At 32.8% G+C, this 19,414-nt stretch overlaps 1 protein-coding gene across 1 annotated transcript in view; it reads right to left on the bottom strand.

Moving 5' to 3' along the window:
* Positions 1–697: 697 nt before the first annotated feature.
* LOC140448337 (para-nitrobenzyl esterase-like) overlaps positions 698–19,414 on the bottom strand; it is a 30,816-nt gene continuing 12,099 nt past the window's right edge. The window contains exons 5-11 of the mRNA XM_072541421.1: positions 16,332–16,517; positions 11,502–11,692; positions 10,687–10,870; positions 9,683–9,858; positions 5,873–5,990; positions 4,010–4,130; positions 698–926 (exon numbers count right to left, since the gene is read on the bottom strand). Of these exons, the coding sequence (XP_072397522.1) occupies positions 746–926; positions 4,010–4,130; positions 5,873–5,990; positions 9,683–9,858; positions 10,687–10,870; positions 11,502–11,692; positions 16,332–16,517 (1,157 nt within the window). The 3' untranslated portion in view covers positions 698–745. The remainder of the gene's footprint in view (positions 927–4,009; positions 4,131–5,872; positions 5,991–9,682; positions 9,859–10,686; positions 10,871–11,501; positions 11,693–16,331; positions 16,518–19,414) is intronic.

Genomic DNA, 19,414 nt, shown 5'->3' with positions numbered 1-19,414 from the left:
ATTATCAATCTTATTTCTTTTCAATTCCGATAAATCTGCTTTCGATTTATCGGAATGAGGCCGTTCTTTGAAACAAGAAACAGAGACAAAAAAATTATATAAACAATATGGAAAAAAGAGCCTCAATCTGGAGGCCACAAACAAGAAAGTTATATCTTCTTATGAAGACGAACTGGCTCTAGCAGAAGAACGAGAAGACAGAAACGTGGACATCTTATCTTGAGGTAGAAAGATAACCGGGATAAATTTCTTACCAAACTATGACGTCATCATGTGGCGAAGCACGGAGTCGAGACAAAGGTGGATGGGGCTTGTGACGTCAGAGGTCAAAGGCCAAACTGGGGTAAAGTGGGGCCATTTCTACTACTGTAAAGAGTGCAATATTAGATTTTGTGTAAGTTTTGTCCTCTCTAGGGTTATATTTTCTCCTCTGTGTTTTAGAAGCTCGTTGGTTATTCCGTTTAGTCATAAATTTAAGTAAATTTTTTCACTTTTTAAATTATCATTCATTAATATCAAGAAGTTAATGATACATGTGGATCTGACTTAAACTTCTCCAGCTCCAATAATGTTCGTCAAATGTTTCTCTCTGTTATCTTACCCTATTGTCCAGATTTTTACAATTAGTTGCAATATAACTATATTTTACCGGTAAAAGTTTTTTGGTTTACATTAGGAAATCAATCACAAGGACATATTTGTTTTTTAATTTTATTTTCTTTGCTAGGATTACATATTATACATTTCAGTACGATATTAGTGGTTCTTTTAGGTATGCATCGAGAATTGATTCAATGTCATAATATCCTCGAGGGTTTTCTTGAACTTCAAATGTGGAATCGATATTCAAATACTTCACAGAGCCAGGTTCAACTTCTGGCCAAATGACATTTTGTAGGTCTTCATCCTCTATAGGGGTAGGATTTCTGAAAAAGAAAAAAGTATCATAAAAATTATTCAATACAATGGGTGATAAACGAAAAGGACAATAAATTAAATAAATTAAAAAAAAAGACAATATTGTCGATCATTCGTTTTTACCGTTCTAATGAGACAAAGGGATTACAAAATATGAAAAATGTTTATTAATATAAAGTGGTAAGCAGAAAATTGATAAACTAACAAATTTAGAAGTTAGACTACTACCGCACGATGGATTTGAACTGTACAGAATTGCCATAATTTAATCTGACGCTGCCAAGAAAATAGAAGAACCAGGAAGAAGTATTTTGTAAACAACTACAATATGAGCTGGACTACATTACACCCAAGAAAAAATATTCATCATTACCCATATTACCATACACCAAGACAACAACCTCACAAGACAAAATAATATACCATGACAGCGTAGAACAAAGTTGTAAAGAATTAATAATTAACATATTAAGAGTATCAGAGTAGGCATTTGATTTTGAAAAAGCATTTGACAAAGTAAGACATAAAATTTGTCTAAATTCTAAAAAAGAAAAACATAGACCATAGGGACTTACGGATAATAACAAACCTCTACTGGGATCAAAGAGCACAAATCGTAATAGATAACGAACCCAGTCCAGAAATTGAAATCAGGAGAGGAGTTAGTCAGGGATGTATTATGTCCCCATTACTATTTAATGTATATAGTGAAGCCATTTTTAAAGAAGCATTACTATCTCAAAGTGAAGGAATAATAATTAACGGAAGATCTATTAACAACATAAGATATGCAGATGACACCGTGATTATGGGACGCTCTGCTGAACAACTCAAATGACTGTTATACAAAACAAACAGTTTCTGTGAAAAATATAAACTAAAAATGAATATAGAAAAGACCAAATACATGATAATAACAAAGAAAACAAATATACCAACAAACATACACTTGCGAAATGTACCGACAGAAAGGGTTGATAAATACAAATACTTATAAACCTAGATTTCAGACAATAATGATCAAACAACCGAAATAAAAGCCAGGATAGAAATAGCAAGAAATGAGTTTGTAAAAATGAAAACAATTCTCTGCAACAAAGACCTTAGATTAGAACTGAGAGTAAGAGCACTGAGATGCTATGTGTTTTCGATACTGCAATATGGACTTGAAAGCTGGACATTAAAGCAAGAACACAAAAATAAGTTACAGTCCTTTGAAATGTGGTGTTACAGGAGGATGCTTAGAATAGCATGGACACAGAAGAAAACTAACACGGAAGTATTGCGAGAAATGGGCAAAGAATGCGAAATAATAAACACAATAAAAATAAGAAAGTTACAATATCTGGGACACGTAATGAGGGGACAGCGATATGAACTGCTAAGGCTGATAATACAGGGAAAGATAAGAGGAGGAAGAAGTATAGGAAGAAGGAGAGTGTCATGGTTGAAGAATTTAAGGGACTGGTTTAAATGCAGTTCTATAGAACTCTTCAGAGCAGCAGTAGATAGAGTAAAGATAGTGATGATGATATCCAACCTCCGATCGGGAGACGGCACTTAAAGAAGAAAAGTAGGCATTTAGAAGAAGAAAGATAAACATTAACAATAACAATCCAGACAACTATGATACGTATTCCAATATTTCTCATGTCTTCATTAATGTTATCAAGGAACCTTGTTTTGGGTCTTCTTTTCTGATCAATGGGTCTATCGAGAAACGTTTTTTTGGCTGAATCATTTTGTTCCATCCACGTTATACCCACTTCAGACGTTCTATCTTAATATATTTTACGATATCTGGTCTCTAGTATATTGTATAAAGTTCGAAGTTGTATCGTCTTCTCCATACTCCACTGTCATTTACGGCCTTAAAGATTTGCCTTAGTACTTTTCTTTCGAAACATTCTAGCATGTTTTCATTACTTTTCGTTAGAGACCAGATCTCTAAATTATATTTATGTTAAGAATGGACGTATTATTGTTCTGTAGAGTATTATCTTTGTATTTTTCGATATAATTGAGGATTTAAGAAGAAAATTGAGTACAAATAAAATATTTTGGATTTATTCAATATGCTTCTTCTTCTTCCTTCTTGTATGTAGGCTTTAAAGTATGTTTCTTCTTCAATATTAGCCTCCTAAATTGTTTACATTATTGCACCATCTTTTTCTTGGTCTGCCAATACTTCTTCGTCCATTTGGTGACTTATCTCGTGCTATTCGCACTATCCTATCCTATTTCATTCTTCTAATGTGTTCGTTCCACTCCTGTTTCTGTTTTGTCACCCATACATTTATGTCTTCTATATTGCCTGCTCTTCTTGTTTTCGCTTCTCTCCCTACCCAACAGACTTTTCTCTGATATTCGTCGGAGTATTTTCATCTCTGTTGTTTCTAGTAGTCGTCTCGTTTTAGATGTGTCAGGTCTTGTCTCCGCCGTGTATGTTAATATAGGTCTAATTGCTGCTTCATGGATTCTTGTTTTTGTGTCTTGTCTTAGGTGTTTGTTCTTCCAGATTGTGTCATTAAGAGATCCCGCCGCTTTACTTGCTTTTAAGCTTTGTTTTCGTACTTTTTTAATACCACCGTAACTAGTTATATCTATTCCCAGATATCTAAACTTTGCTTCCTGCTTTATTATTTTTTCATCAATTTCGATTTTACATCGTTGTGGGTATTTAGATGTATTTAAATGTCATACATTTGGTTTTTTTTGCTAATGTGATTATATTGTTATTGTTCTGAAGCCATTTTCTTGTGGCATTTTAAAGTAATTACTATTTAAATGGGAATAAGCCACAATTAAAGGTTAAAGTACGTTTATTGAAGTTTCAATTTCCACTTCGGAAATCGTTCTCAAAATACAAACTAATGTTTGTATTTTGAGAACGATTTCCGAAGTGGAAATTGAAACGTCAATAAACGTACTACCTACATAACATACCACATACCTTGTAACCAATAAAAGCTCTAAAAATACGTAAAGAAGCGATTTTTGTCGAAAATATATGTTTGGTGATTTAAAAAATTTTGACGTATAGAGTCAATCTGTATCCTACGAGCTAACTACACTTGTAAATGAAACTTACTGATATTTAATGAAATTAGTCCACAATTTAAGAATAGGTCTGCGAAGTGTTTCGTTGTATGCGGTGGTACTAGCTATAGGTAAATTCCACAGGTAATACAAATCGGATGCATGTCCAGTACCTAAAATATTATCAAGTTAAAAGTGTATTTAAAAATATCTGCTAAGAAAAAATCACGAATTATTAAATAATCGGTTAAGTTTGACTTTCTTATCTGATATAGCTTGAAAAATTTAATTGTAAAATATGTACAACTTATTAATATGTACTACAATGCCCTACTAAAGTGGACTTAACAAACTGATGAATCCGCAAGACGTGATGAAGACTTCAGAGAAGCAGTCGGAAACTCGACTTATCTGTATCTGTTTATGACTATTTTATAACAAGAAAAGAGATTATACGTTAATACAATAGCTCGCAAGCGGCGATTACTCTTTCGTCCAAAATAATGAGTGCCATAAAAGAAGGTATACATTTTCGTCCAAGCCAAGGTAAATTTTTGTAATGCTTTTCGAAGAAGCAATTATTATTAAATATATAAATATGTACGAATCTGCGAATTTATTCATTTGTGAAAATATTCTCAAAGTGTTTATATTTCTATATTCTTGAATTGTGTTATGAAAATCATTTATTCTTGAAACGTTATGGAGAATTTCGACAAACGTAAGGTGGTGAAAAAAAGTGCAACGAAAAGAGGTGCTTCTCTTTTATTCGTAAATAACTATAAATTCATTTTGCCGAAAAGTTAAAAAGTGAGGAATCACGCTAGAGATGTCGTACCAAAGGTTGTAATGCTGCCGTCTACACAATTGGGGGTGATGTAGTAATTTCTAGACAAAACTTAAATCATTCTCATGAAAGTCTGGAGGCCAACTGTATTCAACAACAGTTTGTAAGAGTAGCAGCTAAGCCTAAAGCTGCAGAAGATATAAGTACTCAACCCAGGAAAATTTTACATCGCGTTACAAGAAAAAAATACCAATTTAACTATTAGGAATTTGGAATCAGTGAAACGAAGTATTTATAATGTAAGAAGAAAATTACTCCCAGTTTTAGAACGTTAGAAGAAGTACTGGTCATTGCTTTGGTCTTCTTTTTCTAGATCACCAAGAAGTCGGTGATTGTTAAGTTTTTGATCTGATCGAAATTATGCCCGAGAGTGTCGAACTACATGCTTTTGTTGATTATTTAGTTGAGACATATGTTGATGAAAACTCAACATTTCCACCGATACTCTGGGCTGCAAAATCATCAGAAACTACGAGAACCACCAATGCACGTGAATCTTTCCATTCACATTTACATAAATTGTTTAATACATACCATCCGAATTTATTCGTGTTTTTAGAGTTTATTAATCAATATCAAAATGAGATCTATATTAGAATTCAAAGGATTTATAAATGTAACAGACCTAATAACTAACATTATTTTAGTTTTTAAGTAAGTTTCTTATTATTTGCTATTTATATTGTAAGTTGTAAATGAAATTCACTAATCTAAGGTAATAAATTTTACAGTAAGACAACTTTTTTTTAATTATGGGATTGATCCCTGAGGAACTCGACCCCTGGACGAAAGTGTATATGCAAAAATATTTGACTTGGACGAAAGTGTTATTTCGTCAGGTAAAAATTTAAGGTAAAACTGAACTCATTACGATATTTGGGACGCAAGTGTATCTGCTCGCTGCAAGATAAGAGTACGCTCAACTAAATTTTTTGGAACATTGAAAAAAGTTTATTGATCTGAAAGTCTAAACTTAAATAAATAATTTAAGTCAAAATTTTAATTCTCAAAAATGTATTAAAAATTGGTTTTTGACAAAAAAATTAATTGCTAAGCAGTAAATTATACCTGGAAAACGGTTGTTTTTGTTATACCAAGATAGTTGATACATAAACACAGGAACATATCGAGATGCACCTTCAGCTTGACGTATTATTGATCTGCCAAACACTTCATCGCTAGAATACTAAAAGCAGAAACTTTGATGAATATAATCGGTGGTTGTAGATCTGTCAAATATAAATCCATAATATAAATACCGCGCCAAAATCATTAAAAAAAATATTTTTAGACTAAAAAATTACTTCAAACATTTTAAACACATATTGCTTTATACTAGATTAAAAATAGTATAATTATAACTGGTAAAAAAAAATTTCCCCTGTGGGAGTTTTGTCTTGTATAAGCTTTTGTCAGTTCTTTTATCAGGCACGGTTCCCTGCGAATGTCGGATGCTCTCTGGGTATTCGTAGCATCAATACCCAGAAGATATCAGGGATACCTGCCGTGAAACAAAATGCACAACTATGAAAATTGTGAATGATTATTTATGTTTTCGGTCACTGCCTGTGGATGGCCTGGGCACGTCTGCATGCATATGAACCAAGATCAGAATACGATGAAGTACTAATGCCGGACAGATAACAGAGTTGCAGCCTGGAAAAAACGGCTGCTAAGGAAGATTTTATTATTGCGTATGAATATTGGTCAAATCACTGAATATATTCAAGGAATAATAAGTCGAAAAGTATTTAGAAGTAATTATTTAGAAGAAATAGTGCTGAGCACTGCAAGACACTCACAATATTATCCAGAAAACAACAGAGCCTAACAGTGCCTGCATACATTAAAACAAAAACTCTCTGTTTATTCAGAGCGACTAACGAGGTAAAAAGTTAGTATTAACCGAAAATGCGAAAATACTCAACAACTGTCAACACTGCAGTATTACTCCTTACGAACCCTTCATTACTGATGAAGTCTCAAATATTATCAATGACCTTCATAATTGGAAATCCCTTGGGCCAGACAAAGTTTAAAACTTCTGACTAATAAAGTTATGGAGTGTTCATGACTGCTTATCAGCATCAATTAATCGTGCTATTTCTAGTCCGCAAGAAATATCAGCACTCTTAACCCAGAGAACAACTGATTAAATACTAAAAATAACACCAAAGATCCAAGTATCGCCCAATTACTTCTCTTCCAACTTTGTATAAATTGATCACATCCTGTGTAGCGCAGCGTACGAGTATCTAACAATACTGTGCTCTAAATATATTCCGTCTAGAAAGTATCCGGAAAAAAGAAAGCAGAATTATAATTTTACGGTATTTATTTCTATCACGTGAAATAAAAAAAATTTAACAAATACTTCATCTCATTTGCTTATATAAACTCCATTTAAATCTAAACACTTAACTAAACGTCCAGGTACACCCGAAACTAGGCCAAGACCATAATTTTCGGTAATGGTATTCAAGGTCTGTAAAACCGACCGAATCAAACCTTTATCTCGTGGCGCTGCTCGTTCTACTTCAATGTTCATCAGTCCCCATATGTTTTCAATGGGGCTAAGATCTGGAGATGCTGCTGGCCATGGAATTGTTGCCAATTCGTGTTCTTGTATCAAAGCTTGCATTATCTTGCTGAAAACGCCACCCCTCTGGATATAAAACATGAGCCGTTTCAAAAAGAAAACCATTTAGGATGTTACAATATTTCGCACTGTCAACAGTACCATAAACTATACAGAGAGGTGTAGCACCAAGCTGAGATATTGCTCCCCAAACCATTATTTGAGTGAGAAATTTGGAAATTTGAACGTAACATTTTCTTTGATAGGACTTTTAGATGATTTGCACCAAGCTGGAAACAACTTTCATCAGATATAAAGATATTATTAAAATTATCTACTCGAAAACGTTGACAAAAATCTATTATTCGTTGCCTTTTCAGAGGTGTCATTGTAGGGATTTTTTTTGGATTCCTTTATATATAGCCTTGTTTTTCAGTGACATTTATTCTTCGTTGATTTCCAAATCTGTTCGCTAATTTTCGAAACCCTAGGCGCGGATTTTGTCGTCCTAAAGCCACTAAAACATTTAAATTGTGTCCGCAAATCTTACGCGGTCTACCCGAAACTAGTGTATGTCTCATATCTATGCCATTTTTTATCCTCTTTATTGTCTCATACATTGCACTTTTTTTGAGTTCAGTCAATTGCACTAATTTTTTAACGTTTCGGACAACCTTTCTATACAAATCATCCACAACTTTTCTTCTTTCTACTTGTGACATTATTTCACAAATCATAAGTCTGTTTACAAACAACAATATTTGACAGATGGTGTTGTCATGCGATTTTGTCCATAACCTACTATCGGCACAACCTACTTGATGCATTACTTTTGTCTTAAAATGTTACAAAAAGGAAATCTATTAAAATCAGGAAAAATATAAAATTCCGGATACTTTTTAGACGGACTATAATATCATAAAGCCTCAACAGAAAGGATGAGCTAAGGGTTCTATGGCCTAAAAATAACAACTTATCGACAATCATCGACTTAGTCATTTTTTCAAACAGTGTAAATACCTTTTACTACTTTAACTGCTCACAAGAAAGCCTTTGACTCAAGTGCAGTGTATAAAGATATATTAAGTCAATTATAGATACGTCAAAAATAATATAGTGACCTTTTTAAAGAAGATAATGTCAGATTGAAAAACTTAAATTTTTCTCCAAATACCTGGTGAAAACAATATCAAAACTGGAAATATCACTATCAATCGGAGTATATTTCAAGGGAATTTGTTGAATTATCTATGGTTCTATCTAGCAATAAACTTTCTATCTCAGTTACTAAACTTTACCTGCTCAGGTTTTAGCATCAAAAATAACAAAATCGTTGTAACGCAGCTTAATCATCTGTTGTATTTGGCTGATTTAAAATAAATGGCTCCTACTACAACCTAAAGCTGTTTTCATGTGGCATTTTGAAGTAATTACTATATAAATGGGAATAAGCCACAATTAAAGGTTAGAGTAAGTTTAATGACGTTTCAATTTCCACGTCAGAAATCGTTCAGAACGCTTTCCGAAGTGGAAATTGAACGATCTGAATATAAGAACCGGCATGACTTCGTAGGAAAGCTTCTTTTTCAAAAGATAGTTAATAAACTAGGACTTCTAAAAACCAACCATCTTCCATATTATCCGAACTTCCTTAAGAATATACTTGAGAATTACAACTATAGATATAGATACAAGTATAGATATCTGAAAATACCAATAACGTGATAATAGGGAATGGAAAGGACCCAGAGAATACCTATTATTTTCTCTGCCACCGGTGTTATTCCGAAAAACCTCTTATATAACATAAAACAGCTGGATATAAGTAAACATATTTGTAACTATGCAGAATGCTTCACTATCCTTGACGGTCAGATCGGTAAGAAACATTTTTGGAGGCACTCCAGCATACCATGTGGTGGGCTCAATAACACGGAAATAGTTCTACCAGAGCTCAGTCCTTTTGATACTGTAGGTATCTCGAATGACTGAGTTTTCCTTTTAGAGGAAGTCACATTTTATATTGTAAGGATAGTTTTTAAACAAGCCCCTATATCATAAAAAATTATATGATAGTATAGTTATTTTGGATTCTCTACAAACAATGTTTATTTGCTGTGTATTAGAACCCCACTGCTGTGTTTATTTGGCATAAACAAGACGAGAAAGCGAGCAAAAAATGATATTAAACTAGGAAAATCTAATACTTTTGAATGCAATGATGACAAAACCTACAACTTATTTATACCAGTATATATTTATTTTATTATATTTTGGAAGTTATTAGTATATTTACTTACTTTTATAAATCCAAGTGTGTCTTCCTGAAATGATGTGTTAGTATAGAGACTCTTTAATGCTTTACCCACATCTTCTCTAGCTTCCTCAGCTATATTTAAAGATACAGATATAATATCCTTTGCATTCTCATCAAAAAATCTTGCTGCTTGATTAAATGCTTCCTTATCGACACTATCTAAAAAATTAACATTTGAAGAATGGGCTCCAACAGTATTGTGAGTACGTTCATTTTTAATTACTATTGTCTTGTGTTGTCAAAAAATTATTGATAATAAACTAAGTTAAGTCAAAGGGCTTGTTTTTTTGAACCTTCTTGTTAAACCTGAAGTTTTCAGTAGCTGAAAAACCTCAATATTGATATGATTAAGAAGTCTTTTTGTATGATATCCAGCAAATTTTTTCATTTTATTACTGCCCATTCCCTCATCCAGCAGCGATATAGATGTCATTATTTTTACTATACCACGAATTTATTATATTGACCCAAATAAATGAATTTATTTGGGTTAGATTTTAGGCAGTCCTTGTCGTAGAATTCGGACATGGCAGACAGTGCCGTTTCTAGGTTAACCTCCACTCAACAGATGGTCTTGTCTTCAACAGCAGTGGCCAAATCATCTGTATATAGGAAGTTTTCTAATAGGTAGCGGTGGGCTGATCTTCTCTGATCAATGGGTCTATCAAGAAGCGTTTTTATAGCTAGGTGAGTTTGCTCCATCCGCTTTATATGCCCTACCCACCTCAGACGACGTCCAATCTTAATGTATTTTGCGATATCTGGTTCGTGATACTTTCTATAAAGTTCGAAGTTATCGACACCGACATCGTTTTATCTTGTGATGATATTGGTTTTCTCTTCCCTTCTATGTTCAGCCTAATTTTCAATAAGTAATAGGTTATTATCCTCTAATGTATGGTAAATCCAATTTATTATATTTATTATTACCTTCACCAGTTTTAAAATGAGTAACCTATTTCTAAACTGTAGTAAAAAAGCACTTACCATAAAACATTAAAGATTCTTCAGAATTTAAGCCTATAAGTACAGGAACAAAATTGAATTTACCATTGAGAATGGCACTGTGCATAGGTCCAGTAAGGAAAGCCTTATCATTAAACTCTTCCTCAATAACTGGCTTAAAGACTATCGTTGCCATAAACCCTTGTGGCCTAACTCCAACAGAAAACTAAAAATATGATGGCAATTTGAATGGCAATAATTATTATTTAGCACTGCTTTAAAATAATATCATGCCATATTTGACTAACATATTTTGATTCAGCAAAACCTCAAATCTAAGTTAATAGGATATGGTTTCTGCGATATATACAATTGTTCCATTATTAAATAAATGTCAAATCAATATCATGCTTATTTATTCAAATAGATTAATGGGAGGATCAACGAAATGACCAGCACGATTCCCTGATCTGTCGTTATTTGATTATTTCTTGTGAGATAATCTCAAAAGTAATATATACATAACTAAACTCCTTCACTTACAAAGATGAATAACACTAGAATAACATTAGAAATTAGATGGAATTAGGATGTTGTTAAGACGTTGGCGCTGGAAATTTTGTACATCTATATTAACATTAAGGTTCTTTTTTGTTCTCTTACATTATCATCAAAAACAGTATCATTTATTCATTTTTGTGTGTGTTGTAGCAAATTTATTGGATCAAAATAATCAGAAATTTTTTTTAACATATACGGTAAGAAAATATCAAACATAATATATATATATATATATATATATATATATATATATATATATATATATATATATATATACATATATAATTAATATTTACCGTAGCCTGTAAATTCAGTATATCTGTCAACGACGCTTCTTGTAACATTGCTAATAAATCACTGGATCTACTAGAAGTAAAAGATTTATTTAGCTGTCTTCCAAATTCAAATGCAACTTCCCTATCTTTTGATGGATAGAATGGCCCTGCTAATGGCGATCCACTTTGTTGAATGATTGCACTGTATAATCCTACAAACAAAAGAATGTGTTTCATATTTTTTAACAACAAAAATAAGTAAGTTTAACTAACGAATAAAGTTGCTTAGTCATACAGTGTGTCCGTAAAGTATGGAATAAATTCGATATTTCCTAAATGAAAAGCCCTTATAAAAAAATCTAAAACACGTCGATTTTTAAAGTTAATTTTATACATTTTACAATAAAATTTCATTATACAAGGTGATACACATTACAGTAATGACGTCATCGGCTCTTTTTTTAAATGTAACACCCTGTATTTTAGGACATTTTTAGATCGATAAAAATGAGCTGATTCCAAAAAAGTATAATACTGGGGGTCTAACGGATATAATTTGAAAGATATGCGCTTAGAAAATAAATTATTTATTATCAATTGCAAAAAAGTAGCCTACTTCTAGTTTTTGGTAAACTGTAATTATTTTCAGTAAAGTTCAATAACAATTAAGTAGTACAATAATTTTATTAATTCGTGAATGTTCTGTATTATTGCTTAGAATTAATTTTAAGTAGAAATGAATTTGAGTGTAAAGCAAAGAATTGAAATACTCATGATGATTGGGTATGGAGACAAATCGCGAACTCAGATGGAAGTGTGTAATTTATTTAATGATAAATATCTAGAAATACCCATCACGCAGTCAACAGCAAGTAAGATTGAAAACAAATTTCGAGAAACTGGTACGGTTGAAAATGCACGCAAATCAGGTCGTCCCTCTGTAAATTATGTTACAACATTAGATGTTCCACTTGCTTTTGAAGAAGATGCGCACACTTCTGTTCGTAAGGTTAGTACTGATCTCGATGTTTGCAAAACAACGGTACACAAAGTACGTAAAAGTAAGTAAAGTAAGTAAAATGCACAGTTGTACAAGAATTAAACGAGGATGATCTAGATAAAGGAATACAATTTTGTGAAATAATGACGATGATGAATAACAGCCACCGAAACGCTCTCTTGGTTCAAAATTTTATTTTTTCTGATGAGGCTATATTCAAATTAAACGGCGAGGTCAACCGTCAGAATTGTAGATACTGGTCAAAAGAAATACTCCAATTGGATGCGGGAACATCATACACAATACCCGCAAAAGGTAAACGTATGGGCTGGCATTGTAAGAAATATAATCATTGGACCCTACTATTTCGAAGGTAGTTTAAACGGGCCAGCATGCCTTCATTTTTTAAGTGGGTATCTCGTACCTACTTTAGTTAATTTATTCCCCAGTACAATTAATCTTGGGGGTTTTAATAAAAGTTTATGGTTTCAACAGGATGGTACGCCTCCGCATTATGCTTTAGGTGTTCGAAGGTACCTAAACGAAATTTTTCCGAACAGGTGGATTGGAAGACGTGGACATATTGAATGGCCAGCGTGGTCGCCAGATCTCAATCCTTTGGATTATTTTATGTGGGGACATTTAAATTATGTTGTTTAGAAAACGAAACCTGCCGAAATATTGGAGACTTAAAAACAAGAATTCGTAAAGAAATAAACAATATTTCTCAAGAAAGCATAAACAAGGTTCTACAAGAATTTGTACAACGTTTGGGTTACTGTCAAATATAGCAAGGGCTAAAATTCGAACATGTAAGATTAAGTCATGTATTAATTATTGGATTACCTTCAAGTTATTTATTATAATTTATTAATATTATAAATCAATAAAAATTAATTTTCTAAGCGCATATCTTTCAAATTATATCCGTTAGACCCCTCAGTATTATTCTTTTTTGGAATCAGCTCATTTTTATCGATCTAAAAATGTCCTAAAATACAGGGTGTTACATTTAAAAAAAGAGCCAATGACGTCATCACTGTAATGTGTATCACCTTGTATAATGAAATTTAATTGTAAAATGTAGAACATTAAATTTAAAAATGGACGTGTTTTAGATTTTTTTAAAAAGGCTTTTCACTTAAGAAATATCGAATTTATTACAGACGTTACGAACACACTGTATATAATATTATACTAAATAGTACCTTCTTAAAAACTTTTTATGAATACGTTCTACAAAGATATTGGTACAAGCCATAGTATTTTAGAGGATTTAGGATTGTTTTACAATTCAGTACTATAATTATTTTGTGTATTAGCAACAATTTTTTCTTTTTGTTGATGATTGATGACTCACTTGTCACTTGTCACCGGTCTCTGTACACTTGGTATACAATAAAACTTATTTTTTTTCTAATGAAGTATATTTGTGGTAGATTTGTATTAGTATTAATATTATAATTAACTTATGTGAACAGGTTATGAGCCCAGCTGTGGAAATTTAGAATAGTGTTTTAAACAAAGCAAAATTTGTTCTGCGTTCAAAATAGTGTAGTTTGCAGGAAAAATTGTATTTACAATTTTTGCACGTGTTTCATTTAAATATGACTTCGCCCAACAATCAATTTTTTATTGATTATGTAAAACACTTTAATGGAGCCGCTTTTGACTCGTGGAAATTTTGAGTGGAAAAAATATTGGAATCACATGGTGTTCTTGATGTAATTTCTCTGTTCTAATAGCACTGACGATAAGTACAAAGACTTTGTTAAAATGACTGGACTGCAAAGGATATTATTATTCAGTTAGTTGGGGATAATGTTTTGGATATAATTAAAATCCAAGGAACTTCGATGGGGAATGGATGGAAGCAGGCCATACATTTTTTTTGGCATAGACTTTTAGTCATTCAGCAAGACTCAACATGGTAGAAAAAAGGTTGTCTGAGTTTATATTAAAATAAATATACAAAACAGTAAACAGGTAAACAGGGTCACTCTCTTCTCGCCTAGGGGCCCATCAAGGCATTTTTTTACATACAACACTAGGCCACGGTAAGAAAGGAATTTAAACAATTGGGTTAGAGACAAAGGTTACGTTATTAATGATAATAGGTACTGAAGGTTCCAAGGGGCTAATATATTGTGTTTACGTAAATTATTTATTAATCTGGATGAAATTATAGTATTTCTGGGGCAACTGAAAAATATATGATCTAGGTTTCCTTTTTCTGTACAAAATTCACATTGATCATTATCTAAAACCTTAAGTTTAAATAAATATTTGGGGTAACAAGCATGCCCAAATCTCAGTCTTATGATCGTGGTAACATATTTTCTAGGTACATTAAAAAGCTTATACCAAGGAGTTTTAGGAATATCTGTTTGAAGAGAAGTATATCTATTTGGGCTAACAATGGAATATTCCTTCCATATATTATACCTTTGGTATAATCTTAATTTTAAGGAAGCCAGAAAGTCGCAAGCCGTGATTTTATACGAAGTTTCTCTACCAGACATAATACTTTCTCTTGCTAATTGGTCTACATGTTCGTTATTTTCCAAACCTATATGTGCTTTAATCCAAACAAAAAGTACATTTTTGCCCCTTGTTACTAACTTTTGTTTGATATCCTTAATTTTGTAAATATAAGGGCAACTGTACGTATTTGGCAATCCCGGTTTCCCAATAAAGGTCAAAACTGATAAAGAATCTGATAATATCACTATATGGTCCGAGTTACTTTCTGTTGCATAAAGTAAGGCCTCATATATTGCTTGGGATTATCTGGGAATTCAACTTAAATGTGCGTTCTATTCGTTCCAATGGGATAAAAAAAGCGCATCCAGTGCCGGTTGATGATTTGGAGGCATCGGTATATATAACGACGGAGTTTTTGAATTCTGATAATATTTAGTGAATAATCTTTTTATTTATGTGTATACTGTCACTATATTTTGGTAGTGTATACGTAGCTTTATCTATCTCTTTTAATGCTTCCATATTATGTTGCAGAGCTTCGCAGACTAAAGGCGATTTCTTTTTTTCCCAGTATTTAGTAGACAAATCATAGCAATTCAGAGTGATGAGCTTTGTGTATAACGATTGATGTTTTATATATGTCTTTACCAGAAATTTTTCGGTCAGGAAGTTTCGCCATATATAAGAAACATTTAGAGTTAGAAAACAACGGTACCTGGACTTTGGTAAAACCTGACTGGACTGATAACGTAATCATTTATTCACGATTAGTTTTTGGTGAGAAAAATGTTAATGGTCAGTTAGTGAAAAGAGCTTGATTAGTGACCAGAGGCTACCAGCAGCCAGCATTAGACAACGAAGACGTGTATGCACCAGTAGCGAGATTAACCACCCTGAGGGTACTGTTAGCCATTGCTGTAGATCCTTATATGAATATTCATCAACTTGATGTGAGGAGTGCTTTTTTGAAAAGTCCAGTGTCTAGTGATGGAACACAACTATTAATAAGCAAAATTATGTAATTTAGGATTTAAAAGATCTAAGGTTGATCCTTACTTGTATTTCAATGGAAAAACTTATGTTTTGATATGGGTAGATGATATTTTTGTTAAAAGAAAATTTTAGAATTAAGTGATTTATCAAATGAAATAAAAATGGTCTATTTATGATTAGAAATTAAAAGGAAAGATTAGACTTAATTGTTAGCCAGAAAAATTTAGTTACAAAAATTGTTAATCGGTTTAATGCTATCTTAGAACATCTGCCTAAAAATTTTAAGTTCATACACGATTTTTTGAATTTTAATAATAAATTGTTTTATCTGAAATATTGTCTACAGTATGTTTACAGTAGAATGATATACATACCTTTGGCCGCTTTGCTAAGCAAATGAAACCCGGCAGACATGCTTCCAGCACTTTCACCACCCACTGTTACTTGATTGGGATCGCCCCCAAAGGCAATAATATTATCGTGTACCCACTGAAGGGCGAGAAGTTGGTCTTTAAGACCAACGTTTCCCGGAATATTATCATCGATAGTTGTTAGGAAGCCTGCAATAAAAAGAATAAATATGAATATTAATTCATCCGTCGATATTTCTTGACACAATCGATTGACGTAATAAAGGGTGTTTTTTTTAGAGGTATAGCAATGTAAGTTGACAACATTCTTTAACTGGCGGTCATTTTGACAGCTGTCAAGTGATCCATGTTTGGTTTGGTTTGACATTTTAGCATGAATAAAATGCCTGAACAACGCTTCCAAATTGTGCAGTCATTTTGAAATTCATGGTTTTGTTCGAAATATGTATCGCGCACTACTTCCATTTTATGTTCAACATAATCCTCCATCAGAGCAAATAATTCGATTAACCATGGATCATTTTTGCACCACGTTTGCACACATCCACACACACGTCGTACGGTGCATACAGAAGAAGTTGTTGCTGATGTAGAGCGTATTTTAGTGGAGGACCCAAATCAGTCTATCCGCCATCCTGCACGGCAGTTGAATATGTGTCCATCCACTTTATTTGAAGATTTTGCGTAAAGATCTTGGTTTGCGTGCTTACAAAATCGAAATCGTGCAAAAATTAAAGCTACACGATCACCAACTAAGGCGTAAATTCTGTGAATGGGCCCAAAACGAGATTGCCGTTGATTCTGATTTTCCTAAGCAAATTTTGTTTAGCGCTGAAGCTCACTTTTGGTTGAATGGCTCTGTTAACAAACAAAACTGCCGTATTTGGAGTGAAGGTAATCCTCAAGTGTATGTTGAGACACTATTACATCTAGAAAAACTAATTGTTTGGTGTGCTTTGTGGGCTGGTAGAATCATTGGTCCATACTTCTTGAAAAACAATGCTGTTCAGAATATTACAATTAATAGTGATCGCTATAGAGGCATGATGAATACAACCAATAATATTATTATTGGATATAATTGGATATAATATTAGAATATAACCACGAATACAACCAATGAATACAACCTTCCAATATACCTAGCGTTTGTTGACTATGAAAAAGCGTTTTACAGCATATAACTATGGGCAGTGGAAGAAGCGCTAGTTAATTGCCGAATAGATTCACGGTACAGAATGTTAATCCACAATATATATCAAAACGCCACTATGAGAATTCAGCTAGACAGAGATTTGCAAACTCCATTAATTAGAATTTGTAGAGGTGTCAGACAAGAGGATACAATCTCACCCAAACTATTTACTCTGGCGTTGGAAGACATTTTTAAATCTATAGACTGATTATGTACTCCTGATAGCAACAACTATGGAACAACTACGAATAATGATTTCAGACCTAGAAAAAACTTCTCTTGGGAAAGTACTAAAAATGAATCTAAAGAAAACTAAAATAATGACTAATAAAGAAGACAGATCAGTAATAACCATAAGTGGAACAAACATAGAATACGTTCAATAATATATTTACTAAGGACAAGCTATCAGAGCAGACAAAAGTAACCAGACTAAAGAAATAACCAGAAGAATAAGAATGGGGTGGGCTGCATTCGGAAAACTCTCATATACTATCAAAAACCAAAAAATACCTTTAAAATTACGAACGAAATTATTTAATGCATGCGTCCTACCTGTTCTGACATATGGTCCCAGACGTGGACGTGTACTAAGAGCAACTTAGATAGAATAAAGAAAACTCAAAGAGCTATGAAAAGACAAATGTTGGGAATATCGTTGAGAGATAAAGAGAGGAACGAGTGGATAAGATGCAAAAGCGAAACAACAGACGCTGTCGAACGTGCATTGAGATTAAAATGAAAATGGGCTGGGCATAACGAAATATATCAGGATGGAAGATGGAATAAAGAAATTGGCCGCTGGAGACCATATACTGCAAAAAGTTCAAGAGGTCGACCGCAAATGAGATGAAAAGATGACATTGAGCAAAGCGCAGGTCCAATAAGGAAAAGACAAACAGAAGACAGACAAATGGAGACAAATGGAAGAGGAATATATTCAACACATGAATAGATTTTGGACTATAGATATATAGAGGCATGATTACTGACTTTTTTATTTCTCATTTAAACAACCATGATGTGCAGACGCTGTGACGGCACAAAATGTCACACAGCTCGTGTGACAACTAATTTATTAAAAGAAACGTTTAGTAACCGCATAAATTCACGTTTCAGACTCGTGCATTAGCCTCCAAAATCGTGCTATTTAACACCGCCAGACTATTTTCTGTGGAAATATGTGAAGTCGCTGGTCTACGCCATATACAGCCACAAATGTTGGAAAAAATCATCGAAAATTGGATCCCTAGATTAGACTATATTAGAGACAGCCATGGCCGTCATATACCAGAAATCATATTTAAATTATAATGCCAAGAGATTATCTTTTGAATAAAGTCAATTTAAAAAATCATCTTTGTTTTATTTCAAGTTCTATACCTCTAAAAAAAAAACACTCATTATTTTGATAAAAATTAATCATCTAGGACTTTTTAGATAGTTTTTCTTTAGTGATTTTATATTTTATCTAATATATGAAATAATAAAATAAAATATTAATATTTTATAATAATTTAAAATACTTTTCGTCTTTCTGCTTCAGATTGTGGAAACATCAGAGAACAACATGGTTTCTTGCCAGGTTTATCCACAACTAGCAATCTGTGCTTTCTGTCTAATTTTGCTAGTGAGGCAATAAATAATAAACTCCAATTAGATTTAATAATAACTGACTGCTCAAAGGCATTTGATATGGTTGACCATGGCATTCTTTTATCTAGATTGAATGAGTTTGGTTTTTCGCATGATGCTTGTACATTTATAAAATCGTATGTGGAATCAAGATTTCAACGAATCAAAATTGGTAGGTGTTTTTCAGATAAATTTCAGGCTACATCTGGTGTCCTCCAAGGGAGCAACTTAGGGCCTTTATTTTTCTTAATTTTTG

Source organism: Diabrotica undecimpunctata, chromosome 8, assembly GCF_040954645.1.
Source record: "Diabrotica undecimpunctata isolate CICGRU chromosome 8, icDiaUnde3, whole genome shotgun sequence".
Taxonomy (NCBI): Eukaryota; Metazoa; Arthropoda; class Insecta; order Coleoptera; family Chrysomelidae; genus Diabrotica; species Diabrotica undecimpunctata.
Note: the sequence above shows the minus strand (reverse complement) of the source record. Positions and strands in the feature narration are given on the sequence as shown.